At 45.9% G+C, this 23536-nt stretch overlaps 2 protein-coding genes across 6 annotated transcripts in view; both read left to right on the forward strand.

Annotated features, from left to right (window-relative positions):
* The first annotated feature begins 4195 nt into the window (after positions 1-4195).
* On the forward strand, positions 4196-6571 carry LOC129864853 (doublesex- and mab-3-related transcription factor A1-like). The gene is made up of 2 exons (XM_055937137.1): positions 4196-4943; positions 5337-6571. The coding sequence occupies exons 1-2, from the start codon at positions 4469-4471 to the stop codon at positions 6161-6163; spliced, it is 1302 nt and encodes a 433-aa protein (XP_055793112.1). The 5' UTR covers positions 4196-4468; the 3' UTR covers positions 6164-6571.
* A 1787-nt stretch (positions 6572-8358) lies between these two features.
* LOC129865935 (glucosidase 2 subunit beta-like) overlaps positions 8359-23536 on the forward strand; it is a 316514-nt gene continuing 301336 nt past the window's right edge. For 2 of the 5 annotated variants that reach the window (XM_055939023.1, XM_055939025.1), the window contains exons 1-6: positions 8360-8581; positions 9328-9444; positions 12543-12638; positions 14866-14923; positions 17585-17702; positions 20676-20817. In XM_055939023.1, coding sequence (XP_055794998.1) covers positions 8479-8581; positions 9328-9444; positions 12543-12638; positions 14866-14923; positions 17585-17702; positions 20676-20817 — 634 coding nt within the window. In that variant the 5' untranslated portion in view covers positions 8360-8478. Of the gene's footprint in view, positions 8582-9327; positions 9445-12542; positions 12639-14865; positions 14924-17584; positions 17703-20675; positions 20818-23536 lie in introns of all 5 variants that reach the window. The other 3 variants (XM_055939021.1, XM_055939024.1, XM_055939022.1) reach the window with 2 other exon arrangements.

Consider the following 23536-nt stretch of genomic DNA (forward strand, 5'->3'; position numbering starts at 1 on the left):
GGAGAGATGGATGGATGGATGGAGAGATGGATGGATGGATGGATGGAGAGATGGATGGATGGATGGAGAGATGGATGGATGGATGGATGGAGAGATGGAGAGATGGATGGATGGATGGATGGATGGAGAGATGGATGGATGGAGAGATGGATGGATGGATGGATGGATGGATGGATGGAGAGATGGATGGATGGAGAGATGGAGAGATGGATGGATGGATGGATGGATGGATGGATGGATGGATGGAGAGATGGATGGATGGATGGAGAGATGGATGGATGGATGGATGGAGAGATGGATGGATGGATGGAGAGATGGATGGATGGATGGATGGATGGATGTATGGAGAGATGGATGGATGGATGGATGGATGGATGGAGAGATGGATGGATGGATGGAGAGATGGATGGATGGATGGATGGAGAGATGGATGGATGGATGGATGGAGAGATGGAGAGATGGATGGATGGAGAGATGGATGGATGGATGGAGAGATGGATGGATGGATGGAGAGATGGATGGATGGATGGATGGAGAGATGGATGGATGGATGGAGAGATGGATGGATGGATGGATGGAGAGATGGAGAGATGGATGGATGGATGGATGGATGGATGGATGGATGGAGAGATGGATGGATGGAGAGATGGATGGATGGATGGATGGATGGATGGAGAGATGGATGGATGGAGAGATGGATGGATGGATGGATGGATGGATGGAGAGATGGATGGATGGAGAGATGGATGGATGGATGGATGGAGAGATGGATGGATGGAGAGATGGATGGATGGAGAGATGGATGGATGGAGAGATGGATGGATGGAGAGATGGATGGATGGAGAGATGGATGGATGGAGAGATGGATGGAGAGATGGATGGATGGAGAGATGGATGGATGGATGGATGGATGGATGGATGGATGGATGGAGAGATGGATGGATGGAGAGATGGACGGATGGATGGATGGATGGAGAGATGGATGGATGGAGAGATGGATGGATGGATTGATGGATGGATGGATGGAGAGATGGATGGAGAGATGGATGGATGGAGAGATGGACGGATGGATGGATGGATGGATGGAGAGATGGATGGATGGAGAGATGGACGGATGGATGGATGGATGGAGAGATGGATGGATGGAGAGATGGACGGATGGATGGATGGATGGAGAGATGGATGGATGGAGAGATGGATGGATGGATGGATGGATGGATGGAGAGATGGATGGATGGAGAGATGGACGGATGGATGGATGGATGGAGAGATGGACGGATGGATGGATGGATGGAGAGATGGATGGATGGAGAGATGGACGGATGGATGGATGGATGGAGAGATGGATGGATGGAGAGATGGATGGATGGATGGATGGAGAGATGGATGGATGGAGAGATGGACGGATGGATGGATGGATGGAGAGATGGACGGATGGATGGATGGATGGAGAGATGGATGGATGGATGGATGGATGGATGGAGAGATGGATGGATGGATGGATGGATGGATGGATGGATGGATGGAGAGATGGATGGATGGATGGATGGATGGATGGATGGATGGAGAGATGGATGGATGGAGAGATGGATGGATGGAGAGATGGATGGAGAGTTGGATGGATGGAGAGATGGATGGAGAGATGGATGGATGGAGAGATGGATGGAGAGATGGATGGATGGAGAGATGGATGGATGGATGGATGGAGAGATGGATGGATGGAGAGATGGATGGATGGAGAGATGGATGGATGGAGAGATGGATGGATGGAGAGATGGATGGATGGAGAGATGGATGGAGAGATGGATGGATGGAGAGATGGATGGAGAGATGGATGGATGGAGAGATGGATGGATGGAGAGATGGATGGAGAGATGGATGGATGGAGAGATGGATGGAGAGATGGATGGATGGAGAGATGGATGGAGAGATGGATGGATGGAGAGATGGATGGAGAGATGGATGGATGGAGAGATGGATGGATGGATGGATGGATGGATGGAGAGATGGATGGATGGAGAGATGGATGGATGGAGAGATGGATGGATGGAGAGATGGATGGATGGATGGATGGATGGAGAGATGGATGGATGGAGAGATGGACGGATGGATGGATGGATGGAGAGATGGACGGATGGATGGATGGATGGAGAGATGGATGGATGGGTGGATGGATGGAGAGATGGTTGGATGGAGAGATGGATGGATGGATGGATGGAGAGATGGTTGGATGGAGAGATGGACGGATGGAGAGATGGACGGATGGAGAGATGGATGGATGGATGGATGGATGGAGGGAGAGATGGTTGGATGGAAAGATGGACGGATGGAGAGATGGACGGATGGAGAGATGGATGGATGGAGAGATGGATGGATGGATGGATGGATGGATGGATGGATGGAGAGATGGATGGATGGATGGATGGATGGAGAGATGGACGAATGGAGAGATGGATGGATGGATGGATGGATGGATGGATGGATGGATGGAGAGATTGATGGATGGAGAGATGGATGGATGGATGGATGGATGGAGAGATGGATGGATGGATGGATGGATGGATGGATGGAGAGATGGATGGATGGAGAGATGGAGAGATGGATGGATGGAGAGATGGATGGATGGAGAGATGGATGGATGGAGAGATGGATGGATGGATGGATGGATGGATGGATGGATGGATGGTTAGATGGATGGATGGATGGATGGATGGAGAGATGGATGGATGGAGAGATGGAGAGATGGATGGATGGAGAGATGGATGGAGAGATGGAGAGATGGAGAGATGGAGAGATGGATGGATGGAGAGATGGATGGATGGAGAGATGGATGGATGGATGGATGGATGGATGGATGGATGGATGGATGGATGGAGAGATGGATGGATGGATGGATGGATGGATGGATGGATGGATGGAGAGATGGATGGATGGATGGATGGATGGGTGGATGGAGAGATGGATGGATGGATGGAGAGATGGATGGATGGATGGATGGATGGATGGATGGATGGAGAGATGGATGGATGGATGGATGGAGAGATGGATGGATGGATGGAGAGATGGAGAGATGGATGGATGGATGGAGAGATGGATGGATGGATGGATGGAGAGATGGATGGATGGATGGATGAATGGAGAGATGGATGGATGGATGGATGGAGAGATGGATGGATGGATGGATGGATGAATGGAGAGATGGATGGATGGATGGAGAGATGGATGGATGGATGGATGGATGGATGGATGGATGGATGGATGGAGAGATGGATGGATGGATGGAGAGATGGATGGATGGATGGATGGATGGATGGAGAGATGGATGGATGGATGGATGGATGGATGGATGGATGGATGGAGAGATGGAGAAAAGGAGGGGGTTGTTGCAAGCAATGGCCATTTACATTAGTGTATTAAATGTACTGTCCTCTTTCACACATCTGCATGAAGCTGATCGCTAATAGCAAAGACAAGCAATAATAGTAGGCTAAATATTGACTGTAAACTTTATTACAATATCAAACATAAATTTTTATAAAACTTTTAGGAAGGACATTTGAATAAGGTATTTGGCCTGAATTGTGTCCACACATCTAGTTTTAAACATGTAATTACCCACTTTGATGAAACGCTGTAGAAGCATTCGTTTTAGCCTAGGAGAATTATTAGGTACAATCAAAACTCATTGGGGAATAAGATGCTTGTATAAGTACAACACCTGTTAATCTGATATATTATACAATAGTAACTGTACTGTACGAACATATCCATAAGGAATATGTATTGGTCAAGTTTGCAGCATAATATTCGTGTTTAGACTATTTTCCTCCTCAATAAATTTTCCAGAAGGGTAAATAATTGTAAAATAGAAGAAAAAGTAGTCTGGAGGATTATTCGTCTTTTATGAAAATACAGTATTTCTGAATTTTTACATAAATCAACACATACCACAACTACACTGAATGACCTGACTTTGTGTTCACAATGCTAAACCACATTATATTTTCAATTAAAATGTATAATATATAATGATATAGTATAATAAATTATACCCAAAACCTATAAGCACATATTTTTTTATAATCATTATTTATCTGATACAATATCCAGATATCCATTACAGATATACGGTCAATAAAGGCACGTGCCAAAAAAAAGTTTTTTGTAAATTTTTATATAATTTAAGATGATAGACCTTGCCATTGTTCTTGACAATAGCTCCAATGAATGAGCTTAGTCAAACCTACTAGACCGCTCTTCACCCTGGGCGCATATTCATGAGGGCTAGGAAGAGAAAGGGGTGTGACCGCGGTGCATTATTTCAAGACAAACCACATGGAGGTGAACAACTTTTAAGCGCAAGAGTTTAGAGTGGCAGAGTCAGTTGGAAGAAGACAGTACACAGACATTGACTGACTTCTAAACTACACTGGACTTTCTGGAGACCTGGTTTACGTCTCCACGTGGAATGGAAGGCAGCATTAGACCGCTCAGCTTGGGTGGGCATAGCTCCTCTCCACTCACCGTCGGGGGCTTACAGATGCCCGCTTCCCTTCTGCGCCCTCCGCCTCTCTTTCTCCGAGCTGCTGCCTGTAAACCGTCGATGGAAAGGGGCTACCCCCGAACCCCGAAATGCGCACGGTGCAGGAACCACGGCGTGGTGTCCGCTCTGAAAGGCCACAAGCGCTTCTGTCGTTGGAGAGACTGCGTGTGCGCAAAGTGCACCCTGATAGCGGAGAGGCAGCGGGTGATGGCTGCACAGGTGGCACTCAGGAGACAACAGGCGCAGGAGGAGAGCGAGGCCCGGGAGCTCCAGTTCATGTACACCGGCTCCGGGGCGGGGGAGACCGGACTGACCATGGCATCTGGGGTACAGCGATCTGGAAACACCGTGCCAAGTATATCTAGTTATGATGTTTTTGGAACTGAGGACCAAAAAGACGGTGAGTTAGTCCAACGTTACCTGTTGGTATTGAGAGTCGATTTGAAAACAATGTTTTTGGTCAATTTGATTCATTTGGTTAGTATGGCCGTTTGATGCTTAATTTGACTTAGCCTACATTGAGATAGGCCCTTTACAGTGGAAAAGTCCCACCTGCAATTATTGTTCAAACTGTTTTAAAAAAATGCTTGAATTTATAGTCTTAAACAAGGTATTTCATACGTGCAAATCGACTTAGATTAACTAATTATTTGTGGAATGATATCTGACCAATGAGGCGTTTTACGCAGCGTTTAAATCAGAAACCTATAGAAAATGCATACAGCTTGAAAAATTAGACATAACGTCCTATCACATATATCTAATCTAATTCCGTTATTATTTATATTTTCAGATGACAAACTGACCAAGTACAACCTAAGCAACGGATTCATGGGCCGAACGTTCTATGCGCCTCACACCGCACCACTGTCCCCTCCATTGGGAAAGATCAATACCTCTCCTAATCAAGAGAAAAAACAGGCGGTCTTCGACAAGGAGAGTGGCAGTCAGTCGGCTGCTTTTGACCAGCTGTCAGACCACACAGAGAGCCCAAGGTCTCTGTCATCCTCGGACCTCGAGTCGGGCAGCGAGTCCGAGCGGCCCAAGGACTATCCTTCACTTGAGATTACCGAGCCCGGTTGCGCGTCAAAGGACCGGGACCCCACCGAGGTCATGGCCAAAATATTCCCCCATCACAAACGGGGTACTTTGGAATCGGTGGTGAAAACTTGCAAAGGGGACATCGTGAAGGCTATTGAACTAGTTCTAAGCTCCAAAGAGAACAAATGCAACTCGGATAGCGTCGGTCTATCTCTGTCTGTTCACTCAAATGAACCAAGGCCTAATTTTGGAATTCCAGGGGTAGCATTGGGGGCTCTGGGTACCAAGTCTGCTTTTTCCCCATTGCAAACCACGCCAACACCTGCCGGAGGCGAAAGTATGTACGGGCTGAGTCCTCGCTTTGGTATTAATCCTTTGCGTCTGGCCTACTCAACTGCAGGTGGTGGCATACCTAATTTCATGTCACCGTATGTGACGTCCGGACTGATGCCAGTTTTCCCATTTCGCCCGCCGTTGGACTATTCTTTCCCGGGCATGATGCGAGACCTCTCCTACCTGCAGAGTAAAGACTCCCTATGTAACACCGGCATATACTCTCGTATAAATCATGAGAAATAATGTAGGTTCAAGCAACATAACACACATAGATAAAATGCCAAAAAAACAAAACAGTTCGACTATTTATCAAACTGCTATGTAACTTCTTTTACAGGTTGTCTGATTGAAAGTACTATTGGGGAGGTGATTATGCAAATAATGTTATCACATATGTCTTAAAAAAATTCACAGTGTCTTACAATTCCAATATATTTTTTGAAACTGTACATTTTGTAAAGTTTGTGTCTTAATAAATAAAACACATCAAATGAAAGGTTTGTTGTATACTTTGTTGTATAATCATGAGAAATATCAGCAGACCTGCTGAGGCTTCGAATTATATGAAGTTCTTTCACGGTTGTATATTCCAGTTATATTTTGCAATCAAGCATAATTAAAAAAATATCCCAACATTTGGCCTATTCTATGCATAAAAAACGAATGAATTCTGAAACTAATCAAAGTTGGACACAGAACCTGCTTTCCAAATCGTGTTCCGGAACCTGATGCTCTCCACATCGAGTTCCGGAACCTGATGCTCTCCACATCGAGTTCCGGAACCTGATGCTCTCCACATCGAGTTCCGGAACCTGATGCTCTCCATGTCGAGTTCCAGAACCTGATGCTCTCCATGTCGAGTTCCGGAACCTGATGCTCTCCATATCGAGTTCCAGAACCTGATGCTCTCCACGTCGAGTTCCAGAACCTGATGCTCTCCATATCGAGTTCCAGAACCTGATGCTCTCCATGTCGAGTTCCAGAACCTGATGCTCTCCATATCGAGTTCCGGAACCTGACGCTCTCCACGTCGAGTTCCGGAACCTGATGCTCTCCATGTCGAATTCCAGAACCTGCAGCTTGTAGCAAGTGTAATTGTCATTATACTACCTTCAATGGCAAATTCTAACATAACATAACAACACAACAACATACATTCATATCAATAATTCACTATTTAAAAAACTAAATCCATTAGTTCCTGCCAAGGCAGCAGCTACTCTTCCTGGGGTTTATTATGGATCCCCATGAGTTCCTGTCAAGGCAGCAGCTACTCTTCCTGGGGTTTTATTAAGGATCCACATTAGTTCCTGCCTAGGCAGCAGCTACTCTTCCTGGGGTTTTATTAAGGATCCCCATTAGTTCCTGCCTAGGCAGCAGCTACTCTTCCTGGGGTCCAGCAAAAATTAAGGCAGTAATATATATTTTACAACAGATTTCACAAAGCATTAAGTGTGTGCTCTCAGGCCACTACTCTAATACAACCCACAATCCAGATGTACGTGTGTGTACAGTGTGAATGCTGTGTGTTTGTATGCGTGTTTCTACCTGTGTGTGTGTGACTCTTCACAGTCCTCACTCTTTTTTTCAATCTGATTTGACTGCTTGCGTAAATTACTTGATGTGGAAAAGAGTTCCATGAAGCCATGGCTCTATGTATACAGAACAAAAATATAAACGTAACACGTTTAATTTTCAAAGATATTATTGAATTACAGTTCATTTAAGGAAATAATAGATAGATAGATAGATAGATATAGATATAGATATAGATAGATAGACTGTAGAGTATTTAGAGTATTTACCTCTGGTGTACTGGATGGAATGTAATACTTATATAACTCCTCATTGTTCCGTGACTAACATCATCATATTTTTTTTATAAATTAGTTTTAAAAGCTTAAAATTACTTGTCGTATGTTGTTTGTCATATGCTTTTTTTTGTGAGACAGTCAGAGATTTAACACAAATAGCTATCAGCCAGTCTCCACAAAGCAGATCAACAGTCAATGGATAATGTCAAGTTCTTTTGAGGTGGCAGTGTAGCCTAGTGGTTAGAGTGCTGGACTAGATTTTCCGTTACTATGATTAACGTAGTAACTGAAAGGTTGCAAGTTCAAATCCCCGAGCTGACAAGGTAAAACTCTGTCATCCTGATCAGGCAACTAAACCCACTGTTCCTAAGCAGTCATTGAAAATAAGAATTTGTTCATAACTTACTTGTAAAATTTGAATAATAATTTGTCAATTACACAGTCAATTGATTAGATAGCTATCAGTCAATCTATAACAGACTGTCTACAAATTTTATTACGTTTATATTGCTTGATTACAAACATATTTTGTCTGTGTTAAATATATTAATGCTACTTTTAAAATATTCTAATTTTACAGTTGGGCTTTTATTTTGAAACGTAGACGGTAAAATCCATGCACATGTCACATCACATGACCATGTTTCAGGAAGCGCTGATAGTTCACTGGAAAATGTTAAACTAGCTAGCTAGTATTTGAGTGTAAAGAGCATTTTAACTGCTTTGCAGCCTGTAAAGAGAGTAATGTTCACAAACTGTTCCCTCGGACATTGTCATATTATCATTGCTGTGGTTCTTTGGTCCATTTGTGTAGACTCGAGGAAGATCAGAGGAATTTCTTTATCGTGTAAGTCTTTCCCGAAGTAAACAAATATACTGTTGCAAGATTAGCTACATAGCCTGGATTAGCTAGTAAACAAAGCAGCCTCTTAGCATATCTTTACAATACTAGCATGTTTTACCAAACTAGGCCTACTGAACTAGTTGAACTAGCTAACGATAGCTATCTAATTAGTTTGACAATATCACAACATTTGAATTATCCTTTACTTTCTCCAAGTGTTGTGACTGTCAACAAATCAAATGACATTTTATTGGTCACATACACATTTAGCGGATGTTATTGCGGGCGAAATGCACCTGTCATTGAATCACACATTCAGCCTGGCTATAGGCTACTGTAACATGTAGTAATGTGTTGAATGCTTTTAGAATAGAGTAGAATACAACTTTATTTTTTATTTGCATGGACATTGTGTCAGCCCTGGGATATTTGAACCGGCAACCCCCTCGTTATGTGACCCATCTCTCTAACCTACCGCCGACTCCAAAATGAGCTGTAAAGTCAATACCATTATGAGACTGTAAACAAATGATGATTAAGACAGTGTGGAATGAGAGAGGAAGGTCTGATTAACATAAAGTGTCAGAAGGGTTGGCATTTTGATTCCCCGTCATTGGGGAGACATGGGTGGTCTGTAAGCAGATGTGTTAACCACTAGACAAACCAAGTTTGTAAGTCAAGAATGTCAACACAACACACACATGACGTTTGTTTTGATTTTTTCCCCCTTGCTCTCTCCCTTTTAACAGATAAGAGGTTTTATAGAGAAAGAAAATCCTTCCTATGTATCGATGGGTCCAAAATGATCCCTTTTGACCAGGTGAATGATGACTACTGCGACTGTGTGGATGGATCAGATGAACCAGGTAAAGAGGCTCGAGGTATAGGTTGCCCCTAACTTCAAACAGAAGATCCGGGCCTGTATTCATAAAGGGTCTCAGAGTAGAAGTGCTGGTCTAGGATCAGGTCCCATCTTTCCATGTAATCTTAATCCATTATGACAATAAAATGTTAAACTGATCCTAGATCAGTCCTACTCTGAGACACTTTATGAATACGGGCCCAGATCAGGCAAGTCCTAACTTTAACCATTAGGAGGATAATGATTTTTCTGATCCTGGACCAACAGTTAAGGGCAACTTTGATCAACTCCTGCAAAGAGGGGTTACAGCTGTAGACAGGTGTCATTGTGCAGACATAGGCTATACTTCACATTGCCATGATGATGAGTAGAATAACTTTTGTACACCTGAAGTCACCTTTCAGATCACAGGTACAGTATATAGATGAAGCAAAAAAAGTGAACTGGTAGAATGACTCCGTCACACAGATCATCTTCAAGACGTTCTGTAGGCATGTAGCCAAATCGCTGTATTGTAGGACATGTAAGGTAAGTGGGTGATTGATTGCTGGCCAGTTATACGAACTAATCAAATAATCAAAAGTTTGGTACAATCAATGACTTTCAGATATTTCAATGGGTTGACTTTATAATGTAATTGAAGTCCTTGTTTCGAGGTGGTAAGTTACCCATGGTAAGTAGGTGGTTAAACCATGATTTACCTGTCTGGTATAGTGATAGAGAAGGGTCTAAGTGTGTGTATACGTCAGGTATACATGAACAGGGAGCACAAAGAGTGTAGGGAGACAAGCAGTGCTCTTACATTGACTAGATAACAGCTCTACTGATTCTTGACAATCCCTGGTTTTGATTTAGTTTATGTTAATGTATAAATAATATAATATATTCACACTTTCTGAGATTTCAAGTTCTCCTGAGTTTCTTTGAACTCAAGGAACTAGGTTGCAAGCGAAAAATAAAATCAGGGGTGTCAAACAATTTTTTTTTGTTGCCCCGGGGGCTGCATTCGATCATCGATAGACAACCTTTTTCAGGTCTTGCTATAGATTTTCAAGCTGATTTAAGTCAAAACTGTAACTGCCACTCAAGGACATTCTCTGTCTTCATGGTAAGCAAGTCCAGTGTAGATTTGGCCTTGTGTTTAGAGATTGTTGTCCTGCTGAAAAGTGAATTCGTCTCCCAGAATCCTTTGGAAAGCAGACTGAACCAGGTTTTCGTCTAGGATTTTACCTGTGCTTAGCTCCATTACGTTTATATTTTATCCTGGAAAACTCCTCAGTCCTTAATGACTACAAGCATACCCATAACATGATGCAGCCAGCACTATGCTTGAACATATGGAGAGTGGTACTCATCACTGTGTTGTATTGGATTTGCCCCAAACATAACACTTTGTATTCAAGACAAAAAGTTAATTGCTTTGCCACATTTTTTTCAGTATTACTTTAGTGCCTTGTTGCAAACAGGATGCATGTTCTGGAATATTATTTTATTCTGTACAGGATTTCTTCTTTTCACTCTTGTCAATTAGGTTAGTATTGTAGAGTAACTACAATGTTGTTGACCCGTCCTCAGTTTTCTCCTATCACAGCCATTAAACTGTTTTAAAGTCACCATTGGCCTCATGTTGAAATCCCTGAGCAGTTTCCTTTCTTTCCAGCAACTAAGTTAAGAAGGACGCCTGAATCTTTGTAGTAACTGGGTGTATTGATACACCATCCACAGTGTAATTAGTAACTTCACCATAATCAAAGGGATATTCAAGGTATGCTTTTTAGATTTTTACCCATCTACCAATAGGTGCCCTTCTTTGTAAGGCATTGGAAAACATTGCTGGCCTTTGTGGTTGAATCTGTGTTTTAAATTCACTGCTCGACTGAGGGACCTTACAGATAATTGGGGTACAGAGATGAGGTAGTCATTCAAAAATCATGTTAAACACTAGTATTGCACAGAGAATCCATGCAACTTATTATGTGACTTGGTAAGCACATTTTTACTCCTGAACTTATTTAGGCTTTTCCATAACAAATGGGTTGAATACTTACTGACTCAAGACATCTCAGCTTTTAATTTTATATATATATATTTTTTCGAAAAACTTAATTCCACATTGACATAATGGGGTATTGTGTTTAGGCAAGGGACTAAACATATCAATTTAATCCAATTTAAATTCAGGCGGTAACACAACAAAATGTGGAAAAAGTCAAGGGGTGTGAATACTTTCGGAAGGCCCTGTATTTTAGGGATTATTATCGATCCTGACAGGGTCAACAAATTGTTTGAATGTATGTTTGTGTCATTTTAAGGAATATTCCGTTTGTTTCCGCCCCATCCCCCCCCCTTTATTTTTCAACTCTGGCCGTCGCCGGCCAGATTGGACCCGGTCCGTGTGTTTGACACCTCTGTACTAAATTAATCTACTGGCACAATGACGGAATATATTGTTAGAGTGGGTGATGAGGAATAGAGTGAATCTTTAGGCCAGACATATTTTTATTAAATGTTTAACGAATTTCATTTTTGGAAAAGTGCGAAACTATTATTATATATATTTTTTAAGATTAAAAAGTAGACTCTCTTGTTGAAACATTATAGCAAGCTCAGATCACCTAGCGACCTAATCAGGATATTCTTGGGGAGGCTAAAAGAGGCATAGCTCCACCATAATCCGAGAGGATTATCGCTTTATCGGAACTGTAGGACATTATTTAAAACATTTTTTTTGCCTAATTGTTAAATTGTTTAAATACAACTTTTCACTTCTTCAGATTTGTATAACTTAAAAAAAAACTAAAAACATTTAAACATTCAATTAAATCTGTATCGCCTTATTATAATGTAATTAAAAAGTAGGCTTGGAAGTTTGTTGTTAATGAACACATTAAGTGCGACCCATCTAACCATCTGCCCCTGCAAATTTGGTCTGGTCCCAGAAATTAAACATCCATGTGATTATTTGCTGGACACTGCCACCCTAAGAGTGATTGTGGAAGTGCATGTATTTTCCTTCACAACCCATTCAAGTTTTAATGTCAAATGCACAAGTTTAGTGAAATGCGGTCATCACAGACTAACCTTTGAACTTGTCCTCTTTAGGCACTGCAGCCTGTCCTAATGGCCGATTCTACTGCACCAACCTCGGCTACCGCTCTCACTACATACCATCTTCACGTGTCAATGATGGCATCTGCGGTAAAGTTTTCCCTATTGTGCATGGCTAGAAAATTGTAGTGTACTGTACTGTAATATACTGAACTGTACTGTACAGTAATGTACTGTAATGCACTGTACTGTACTGTAATGTACGGCACTGTAATGCACTGTACTGTACTGTAATGTACGGCACTGTAATGCACTGCACTGTACTGTAATGTTCTGCACTGTAATGTACTCTACTGTAATGTACTGTACTCTACTGTAATGTACTGTACTCTACTGTAATGTACTGTACTCTACTGTAATGTATTATCCTCAACCAGATTAGACTATATGCATGTTGAATCCATTTGTTACAGCTTTACTACCTTTATTAAGCCAGTCATGCTCTTGTGTAAATGTTGATTAGGTAGTTCTAAGACCAAGGCTTAGTTATTTACAATAATCCTTTGATCCGTCACATTGAGGCTACGGACTGCTGCTGAACGGCTTCATATTGCTATGCGTTATGATTCCCACACTGTTGTTTAAACTAGACAACAAACGTCAGCTGTGACTACGGTGGGAGTGAGCTCCACTCCAGTAGGAAGAACACTGTCTCAGTGATGTCCCACTGGTTGGCTCTTCTCTTTGAGAACACATTTTTGAATGCTGTCAAAAGATTGACATCTTGGAAGTTGTTATACCCACTGCCTTTCCCTTTAGTTGAGGAAACAAACTGAGATAAAGAGGCAAAACAGTAAACAAGACCCCCCTCCTCTCCCCCTCTACGTCTCCCCCTCTCCCTTGAACAGCATTCTGTCTTCATTCTCAAGCCCCCCCCCCCTCCCCCTCTACGTCTCCCCCTCTACCTTGTCTCCTTGAACAGCATTCTGTCTTCATCCTCAAGCCCCCCCCCCCCTCCCCGTCTCCCCCTCTACCTTGTCTCCTTGAACAGCATTCTGTCTTTATCCTCAAGCCCCCCCCCCCCCCCTCCCCCTCTACCTTGTCTCCTTGAACAGCATTCTGTCTTTATCCTCAAGCCCCCCCCCCCTACGTCTCCCCCTCTACGTCTCCCCCTTTACCTTGTCTCCTTGAGCAGCATTCTGTCTTCATCCTCAAGCCCCCCCCCCCTCTCCCCCTCTACGGCTCCTCCCCTCCCCCTTGAGCAGCATTCTGTCTTCATCCTCAAGCCCCCCCCCCTCTCCCCCTCTACGTCTCCCCCCCTCCCCCTTGAGCAGCATTCTGTCTTCATCATCAAGCCCCCCCCCCCTCTCCCCCTCTACGTCTCCCCCCCCTCCCTTGAGCAGCATTCTGTCTTCATCATCAAGCCCCCCCCCCTCTCCCCCTCTACGTCTCCCCCCCTCCCCCTTGAGCAGCATTCTGTCTTCATCCTCAAGCCCCCCCCCTCTCCCACTCTACGTCTCCCCCCCTCTCCCTTGAACAGCATTCTGTCTTCATCCTCAAGCCCCCCCCCTCCCTCTCCCCCTCTACCTTGTCTCCTTGAACAGCATTCTGTCTTCATCCTCAAGCCCCCCCCCTCCCTCTCCCCCTCTACGTCTCCCCCCCTCCCCTCTCCCTTGAACAGCATTCTATCTTCATCCTCAAGTCTCTCTCTCCTCTCTCTCCCATGGCGTGTGAAGCCTGCTGCCGTAAATCCTTTAATTAGATCATTTTTGTCCCTCTTGTCTCTGAGCGCTGCAATGCTTTCAAAAAAATGGAATGTTTCCCGTTATCGCTGCCCCCTCCCCGTCACAGGCTTTCCTGGCTGTTTGTGAAGGCACGCTGCAGCGGCAGGCAATGGAGAAAAAGAAGGAACTAAGGGAGGGAGTGGTTAGTGTCTGACTCCGGCAGCGTTTTACCTTCTCATCCTCCCGCCTTGAATGGAGCCACTTAGAGTTGGTCGTTTGTCCTCTCGGCTCGGCGAGAGCTTTTAACCGTGTCGGGCTCTGGCGCTCTAGCTACTGCTCAACCAATGGGATACCAGCGTAATTGAGGAATTTCCAACTGTGACCGCTCTCGTGGCCTCTGGTCGCTCCCTGGCAAGTCTCGGAATGAAATCCGACCTAGCTAAGAAGTAGTTATTTTGTCAGGTGCTGAACATGGCTGTAGGCATCAGCAGGTTGGGATTTTTAAAAGGCTACATTTCAACGATCAATAAGAACGCACAAGAGAAGTTTCAGAGGTCAATATGGCACTCTTGTCTTTGTTGAGATCTCTTGTTCTTGTGTACCTCATTGATTTGCCCGGTGTGTAAATCCTTTTTTACCGTTCTTCCCTCCAGACTGCTGTGATGCTTCAGATGAGTACAGGAGTCAAACGCCTTGCCAAAACACATGCAGGTCAGTTGGACTGGGAGTCCGTACTTCTAAAATCATACACCTTTAGTCCAGCGGGGGGGACACCTGCTTGTTTTCTTTTCATCTGGCTCTTATCTGATAGCTCAGAGTCCACACCCCTGGTTCCCCAGGTCTAGCTCAGAGTACCCACCCCTGGTTCCCCAGGTCTAGCTCAGAGTACCCACCCCTGGTTCCCCAGGTCTAGCTCAGAGTACCCACCCCTGGTTCCCCAGGTCTAGCTCAGAGTACCCACCCCTGGTTCCCCAGGCCTAGCTCAGAGTACCCACCCCTGGTTCCCCAGGCCTAGCTCAGAGTACCCACCCCTGGTTCCCCAGGCCTAGCTCAGAGTACCCACCCCTGGTTCCCCAGGCCTAGCTCAGAGTACCCACCCCTGGTTCCCCAGGCCTAGCTCAGAGTACCCACCCCTGGTTCCCCAGGCCTAGCTCAGAGTACCCACCCCTGGTTCCCCAGGCCTAGCTCAGAGTACCCACCCCTGGTTCCCCAGGCCTAGCTCAGAGTACCCACCCCTGGTTCCCCAGGCCTAGCTCAGAGTACCCACCCCTGGTTCCCCAGGTCTAGCTCAGAGTACACACCCCTGGTTCCCCAGGTCTAGCTCAGAGTACTCTGGTTCCCCGGGTCTAGCTCAGAGTACCCACCCCTGGTTCCCCCGGCCTAGCTCAGAGTACTCTGGTTCCCCCGGCCTAGCTCAGAGTACCCACCCCTGGTTCCCCCGGCCTAGCTCAGAGTACTCTGGTTCCCCAGGTCTAGCTCAGAGTACCCACCCCTGGTTCCCCAGGTCTATCTCAGAGTACTCTGGTTCCCCGGGTCTAGCTCAGAGTACCCACCCCTGGTTCCCCAGGTCTAGCTCAGAGTACCCACCCCTGGTTCCCCAGGTCTAGCTCAGAGTACCCACCCCTGGTTCCCCAGGTCTAGCTCAGAGTACCCACCCCTGGTTCCCCAGGTCTAGCTCAGAGTACCCACCCCTGGTTCCCCAGGCCTAGCTCAGAGTACCCACCCCTGGTTCCCCAGGTCTAGCTCAGAGTACCCACCCCTGGTTCCCCAGGTCTAGCTCAGAGTACCCACCCCTGGTTCCCCAGGTCTAGCTCAGAGTACCCACCCCTGGTTCCCCAGGTCTAGCTCAGAGTACCCACCCCTGGTTCCCCAGGTCTAGCTCAGAGTACCCAGGCCTAGCTCAGAGTACCCAGGCCTAGCTCAGAGTACACACCCCTGGTTCCCCAGGCCTAGCTCAGAGTACACACCCCTGGTTCCCCAGGTCTAGCTCAGAGTACACACCCCTGGTTCCCCAGGTCTAGCTCAGAGTACCCACCCCTGGTTCCCCAGGTCTAGCTCAGAGTACCCAGGCCTAGCTCAGAGTACACACCCCTGGTTCCCCAGGCCTAGCTCAGAGTACCCACCCCTGGTTCCCCAGGTCTAGCTCAGAGTACCCACCCCTGGTTCCCCAGGCCTAGCTCAGAGTACCCACCCCTGGTTCCCCAGGCCTAGCTCAGAGTACCCACCCCTGGTTCCCCAGGTCTAGCTCAGAGTACCCACCCCTGGTTCCCCAGGTCTAGCTCAGAGTACCCAGGTCTAGCCCTAAATCAGTTGCTGTGGTGGACTGGGATCATTTGGAGCTGGAATGTGTTCCCATTGGCATGCCATCCGACACCACAATTGTGCACCTGTTTGAAATTGATATGATATGCGTTTCAGAAAGGATGTTTTGATACGAATAGCTTAATAAATGTTCCTGTTGTCCTAACCGTTCCGTAGACATATGTTACGAGATCAGAGCCTGTTGGGCCTACGTGACAGTGATAACCAGTGGACCTTCTTATACTGAACGTTATCACCAGGGGGCGTGTTGTCACTGTGCTCGAAGACTGAGAGCTGTATTGACATCATACGATTCCTTTAGCCACTCTCCCCTCAACGTGAATACGTCATGGATGACAAGAGTTCAATATAGGCAGATACAGAGGCACCACCTCATTGGCTTCTTGTTTTGCCATCTTGTTGTGCTTTTTAACCAAATAGATCTAGAACGGATAATAACAGCAGCAGCCTCAGTTAAATTGAGACGGTGTGGATATTTTCCTCTGGATAATTGGTTCTTTCCAAATGTCTAAACAACACTTCGGATTTGGTGTCAAAACAACGAAGGGCTTTAATTCCACTTAAATAATAGTTTTTTTTCCCCCTTTCAAGCATTTCTTAAATATATTTCGACGTGTGCGTACATTTTTTCAGAAGCATATTATTTAGCTAGACCTCAATTAGTAAAACACCCCTAATTGCATTGATGTTCATTGCCACGGCTAGCACGCGGGTACACCTTTGGCAAACACAAGCACCAATATAGGTTTAATTGAATTTATTTATGCCATATGCCTCAAAACTACAAACAAAAATATTATACCTAATTTTTGACCTCACAACCTCCTTCCCTCTATTATATCTCGGGCAAAAGAGATATCTGCTCTTCCACAGAATCCTCCTCTAGCCATCATGTATCCAGTTATTTTCCCATTTGGACTGGGTGAGTACACTGTGAGCCCTCCAGAATTTGCCCGTGGCGTCACTGTTAGACGGGGATGGGAGGTGTCCATGGAGACAGCAGACGGGTGGGTTTTCTCAGTAATGACGGCCGCCTTTCCTTTCTTCCAGGAATCTGGGACAGAGGGAGCGAGCGGAGGTGGAGGGCCAGATGAGGGTCCTGGGTGAGGGGCTGAGGCTCAAGCAGCAGCTGATCGAGGAAGGCGTCCTCACCTGGCGGGAGAAACAGGTAGATAACAGTGGTAATATACACTGGCTCCCTGTCTGACTGTCACCCAGGGAAATCAGTGTGTTCCTAGCCTGCCCAATCCTCCATGTCTCCTAGACAAATAGTTGATACCAGAATACATGTTGCAACCATGCCGTGTGTTGCTATGGTTACTGTTTAACTAGCACCTACCCTAATGTATGTACATGCCTAACTACTACCACAATATTATAACAGCTGCCATGCATAGTACCACCACCACTACTACAGCCATCCATAATCACTCACCTCCACCATACTTAGCTGACTACGATGACACGGAACAGTCAGACGACTACGATGACACAGAATAGTCAGCCGACTACGATGACGCGGAATAGTCAGCCGATTACGATGACGCGGAATAGTCAGCCGATTACGATGACACGGAACAGTCAGACGACTACGATGACACGGAATAGTCAGCCGACTACGATGACGCGGAATAGTCAGCCGATTACGATGACGCGGAATAGTCGGCCGACTACGATGACGCGGAATAGTCGGCCGACTACGATGACGCGGAATAGTCGGCCGACTACGATGACGCGGAATAGTCGGCCGACTACGATGACGCGGAATAGTCGGCCGACTACGATGACGCGGAATAGTCGGCCGACTACGATGACGCGGAATAGTCGGCCGACTACGATGACGCGGAATAGTCGGCCGACTACGATGACGCGGAATAGTCGGCCGACTACGATGACGCGGAATAGTCGGCCGACTACGATGACGCGGAATAGTCGGCCGACTACGGTGACGCGGAATAGACAACCGACTACGGTGACCCGGAATAGACAACCGACTACGGTGACCCGGAATAGTCAGCCGACTAAACTGACGCGGAATAGTCAGCCGACTACGATGACGCGGAATAGTCAGCCGACTACGATGACGCGGAATAGTCAGCCGACTACGATGACGCGGAATAGTCAGCCGACTACGATGGCGCGGAATAGTCAGCCGACTACGATGACGCGGAATAGTCAGCCGACTACGATGACGCGGAATAGTCAGCCGACTACGATGACGCGGAATAGTCAGCCGACTACGATGACGCGGAATAGTCAGCCGACTACGATGGCGCGGAATAGTCAGCCGACTACGATGGCGCGGAATAGTCAGCCGACTACGATGGCGCGGAATAGTCAGCCGACTACGATGACGCGGAATAGTCAGCCGACTACGATGGCGCGGAATAGTCGGCCGACTACGATGGCGCGGAATAGTCAGCCGACTACGATGACGCGGAATAGTCAGCCGACTACGATGACGCGGAATAGTCAGCCGACTACGATGGCGCGGAATAGTCAGCCGACTACGATGACGCGGAATAGTCAGCCGACTACGATGACGCGGAATAGTCAGCCGACTACGATGACGCGGAATAGTCAGCCGACTACGATGGCGCGGAATAGTCAGCCGACTACGATGGCGCGGAATAGTCGGCCGACTACGATGACGCGGAATAGTCGGCCGACTACGATGACGCGGAATAGTCGGCCGACTACGATGACGCGGAATAGTCAGCCGACTACGATGGCGCGGAAGTCAGCCGACTACGATGACGCGGAATAGTCAGCCGACTCAGTCGCAACACATCTGCGCACACAGACACCGTCCTCTGATTGCCAGCTGCTAGGCTTCTTATACCCAGGGCACGTTTTGTTGAATATTTCGGGTCAATGTTCTGTTTCTGTGTGTAGGTGATTGACAGATCCAGGCTTGTACAACCCTCCCCTGCCCCTACTGCAGTTTTTGATCCTGTGTTCTGAATGTGTCTCTGTTGATATGGCAGAGTGCTTTAGGGGCTAGTCCTAGGAACCTTACACAATGACCCCAAGGGAACCTATCCCGAGGGGAAACTGTTAGAAGAACACCAGACCTGTTAGAGACATTACTGGAATAATGTATATCCTATTGGAATTGTGCACATCTTTTTTCATGTTGAGTCAAACAGTTCCTTCCAGCGTACTGGATGAAGGACGTTTTGTATTATGTTTCTGTTTTGATTTACAAAAGATTGAATAGATTAAATGACAATACATGCAGTAAAATAGAATGAAGGACATTCCCACTTTTTGTAAATCTGCCATCAAAGTTTGCCACCATATAATATAGTTTTTTTATTCTTGTGTCGCTGATGGTAGCTAGTCATGCTAGCATGTTAGCACTTAGGCTAGTTGTTTAGGCTTTAAGTTGATCATGTAGTCTGGAGGCACTTGTTTACCCAGACAGTGCTATACATTGGAGCAGGTATACTCAGGCTAACTCAAAATGGACTCCATAAATCACTCTGGCTGCTGAATGTGGATAAGGAAGTAACATGCCCCAGAAAGCTAGTCATCCCTATCGTAACCACAGCTCTAGAATTCATCATTGCATTATGAGAAACTCTCAGAGGGGATATTTGAAAGTAATATTCACACACACACACACACACATTTTGTTCATTAATTGGACTATTACAGAGAGTGATGATAGTCTACGCTTCTCTGTCATTCAGTGTCATTTCGGTGCCACGGCAACACAGCCTGGCGCTGGTGATTTTAAATAGTCCATTGTGTAGGCCTCTCTGCTTTTACAGCAGAGCTGCTGCTGTGAATACAGAAAGAGAGAAACATAACTGAATAGGAGGCTCCACTACTTGAGATTCATCATTAAATCCATTCAGGCCCCACTCTCTAAATGAATGAGATACAATTTAAGGAGTTGTACATTTGCACCCACTTCATCACGTCCATGACTTCTATACAACACATTTTTGCCCCCCCCACTCTTTTCCTCTTTAATACAGCAAAACATACACAGAAAGGTTGTCATGCTTGACCATAAAGCTTTGCCAAAGATATACCATCTAACTTTTATTTGGTAAAGTAGTTATGTAATAAATGTGATGCGTTGTAATGTTGTGTTTGGTTGATGTCTCCCATTTTGATTTAAACTCCGCAGGCCCAGCTTCGTGACCTGCAGCGGGTCTCTGACGACCTACAGACACAACTGGACGATCTCAGGAAGGAGGAGGCAAGGAGGAAGGAGGAGGCAGACGCACTCAGAGAGCGGGAGATAGGGGCACGGGAAACGGCGGACAACAGTAAGTGTCATGACAACCGATTGGGTAGTGACAGGGCTACACAGTCAGGGGTTGTTAGGCCAGCGCTGGGCTCAATCTTCCAAATAAGGTAATAGTATTCGTTTTGGAATTTAGTGTCGGGGATAAGGTTGCTGTTAGAGTAAGCAAGCGGCACGGTTAGGGTAACGGGTCCAACTCTGCAGGGCCGCATTTAGGGTGAGATATTGGAGGTTCACAGTTAGGGCGAGGTGCGTTTTTAAAAACAGGTGCTTTTCTGCATCATAGAAATATGTGTATCAGAATGCTGACTAACAGCATGTTCTCAAACTTCCTGTACATCCCCTTGAAGTTGGAGGGACACGTTTACTCTGAGTCATAGGGAACATTCCCTTACCACACTGTGAGTAGGATTGCAAAGCTACCGGGTAATTTATCAAAGTTACCAGAATCTTTAGTAATTTTGGTAGAAAACAGAAAATCTATGGCGATCTAAATTGTCCAACTATTGACTTTTTTCAAAACTGTTTTGACTGCAAAACATTCACAACATTTGCATATTTACATCGTAAAATAAATAAAAGTTTCAAAAAAAATATATATACACTGCTCAAAAAAATAAAGGGAACACTTAAACAACACAATGTAACTCCAAGTCAATCACACTTCTGTGAAATCAAACTGTCCACTTAGGAAGCAACACTGATTGACAATACATTTCACATGCTGTTGTGCAAATGGAATAGACAAAAGGTGGAAATTATAGGCAATTAGCAAGACACCCCCAAAAAAGGAGTGATTCTGCAGGTGGTGACCACAGACCACTTCTCAGTTCCTATGCTTCCTGGCTGATGTTTTGGTCACTTTTGAATGCTGGCGGTGCTCTCACTCTAGTGGTAGCATGAGACGGAGTCTACAACCCACACAAGTGGCTCAAGTAGTGCAGTTCATCCAGGATGGCACATCAATGTGAGCTGTGGCAAAAAGGTTTGCTGTGTCTGTTAGCGTAGTGTCCAGAGCATGGAGGCGCTACCAGGAGACAGGCCAGTACATCAGGAGACGTGGAGGAGGCCGTAGGAGGGCAACAACCCAGCAGCAGGACCGCTACCTCCGCCTTTGTGCAAGGAGGTGCACTGCCAGAGCCCTGCAAAATGACCTCCAGCAGGCCACAAATGTGCATGTGTCAGCATATGGTCTCACAAGGGGTCTGAGGATCTCATCTCGGTACCTATTGGCAGTCAGGCTACCTCTGGCGAGCACATGAGGGCTGTGCGGCCCCACAAAGAAATGCCACCCCACACCATGACTGACCCATCGCCAAACCGGTCATGCTGGAGGATCTTGCAGGCAGCAGAACGTTCTCCACGGCATCTCCAGACTCTGTCACGTCTGTCACATGTACTCATGTGCTCAGTGTGAACCTGCTTTCATCTGTGAAGAGGACAGGGCGCCAGTGGCGAATTTGCCAATCTTGGTGTTCTCTGGCAAATGCCAAACGTCCTGCACGGTGTTGGGCTGTAAGCACAACCCCCACCTGTGGACGTCGGGCCCTCATACCACCCTCATGGAGTCTGTTTCTGACCGTTTGAGCAGACACATGCACATTTGTGGCCTGCTGGAGGTCATTTTGCAGGGCTCTGGCAGTGCACCTCCTTGCACAAAGGCGGAGGTAGCGGTCCTGCTGCTGGGTTGTTGCCCTCCTACGGCCTCCTCCACGTCTCCTGATGTACTGGCCTGTCTCCTGGTAGCGCCTCCATGCTCTGGACACTACGCTGACAGACACAGCAAACCTTTTTGCCACAGCTCGCATTGATGTGCCATCCTGGATGAGCTGCACTACCTGAGCCACTTGTGTGGGTTGTAGACTCCGTCTCATGCTACCACTAGAGTGAAAGCACCGCCAGCATTCAAAAGTGACCAAAACATCAGCCAGGAAGCATAGGAACTGAGAAGTGGTGTGTGGTCACCACCTGCAGAACCATTCCTTTTTTGGGGGTGTCTTACTAATTGCCTATAATTTCCACCTTTTGTCTATTCCATTTGCACAACAGCATGTGAAATGTATTGTCAATCAGTGTTGCTTCCTAAGTGGACAGTTTGATTTCACAGAAGTGTGATTGACTTGGAGTTACATTGTGTTGTTTAAGTGTTCCCTTTATTTTTTTGAGCAGTGTATATATAAAGGTTATGTCAATACTGAAACCCTCATATTAAACACCAGTGGTATTCACTAAGATAATGTTTTACTGCTTTCTCATTCTATTTGAATGATTTGATATATTTCACATGTGATAAGGCCACAAAGAAGAACAGAGATAATTACAGACACCTATGATAATCTGAAAGACCCAAAAGGGCCACTAGATATCTTGGTGATTAGATTACATAAAATCGTTGAAAGATACCAACATTCTGGTAGTTTACTGGTAAAGTTTCCAGTAGGACATGCATTTAATACTGCTTTTCTGGGTCTGGGGCTAGTTGGGTTGGTTGGGGAAACAAATGGTTTACACTCCCTGTGCAGGGACTTCAAACCCATTACGTGGGGGGCAAAGCAAAGGTTTGGATATTTAAATTGGATCAGAACTGGGCCTCTGTGTAGTTTGCATAATTAATCGCCTGTGATTCAGTGGCAAAGTGGGTACAGAGAGCGGCAGCCAGGAAATCCCGAATGAATTAGTCACTCACTTTATCAAACATTCACATTACACACCCCCCCCTCCCCTCCCCTGTCAACCAATCT

Source organism: Salvelinus fontinalis, chromosome 11, assembly GCF_029448725.1.
Source record: "Salvelinus fontinalis isolate EN_2023a chromosome 11, ASM2944872v1, whole genome shotgun sequence".
In the NCBI taxonomy this organism is placed as follows: domain Eukaryota; kingdom Metazoa; phylum Chordata; class Actinopteri; order Salmoniformes; family Salmonidae; genus Salvelinus; species Salvelinus fontinalis.

What these genes read in the sequence shown, in the direction of transcription:
- LOC129864853 (XM_055937137.1), top strand. Translation starts at nt 4,469, where the DNA reads ATGGAAGGCAGCATTAGACCGCTCAGCTTGGGTGGGCATAGCTCCTCT. An exon ending in AACTGAGGACCAAAAAGACG is followed by an intron (nt 4,944 to 5,336) that starts GTGAGTTAGTCC and finishes TTATATTTTCAG; the next exon opens with ATGACAAACTGACCAAGTAC.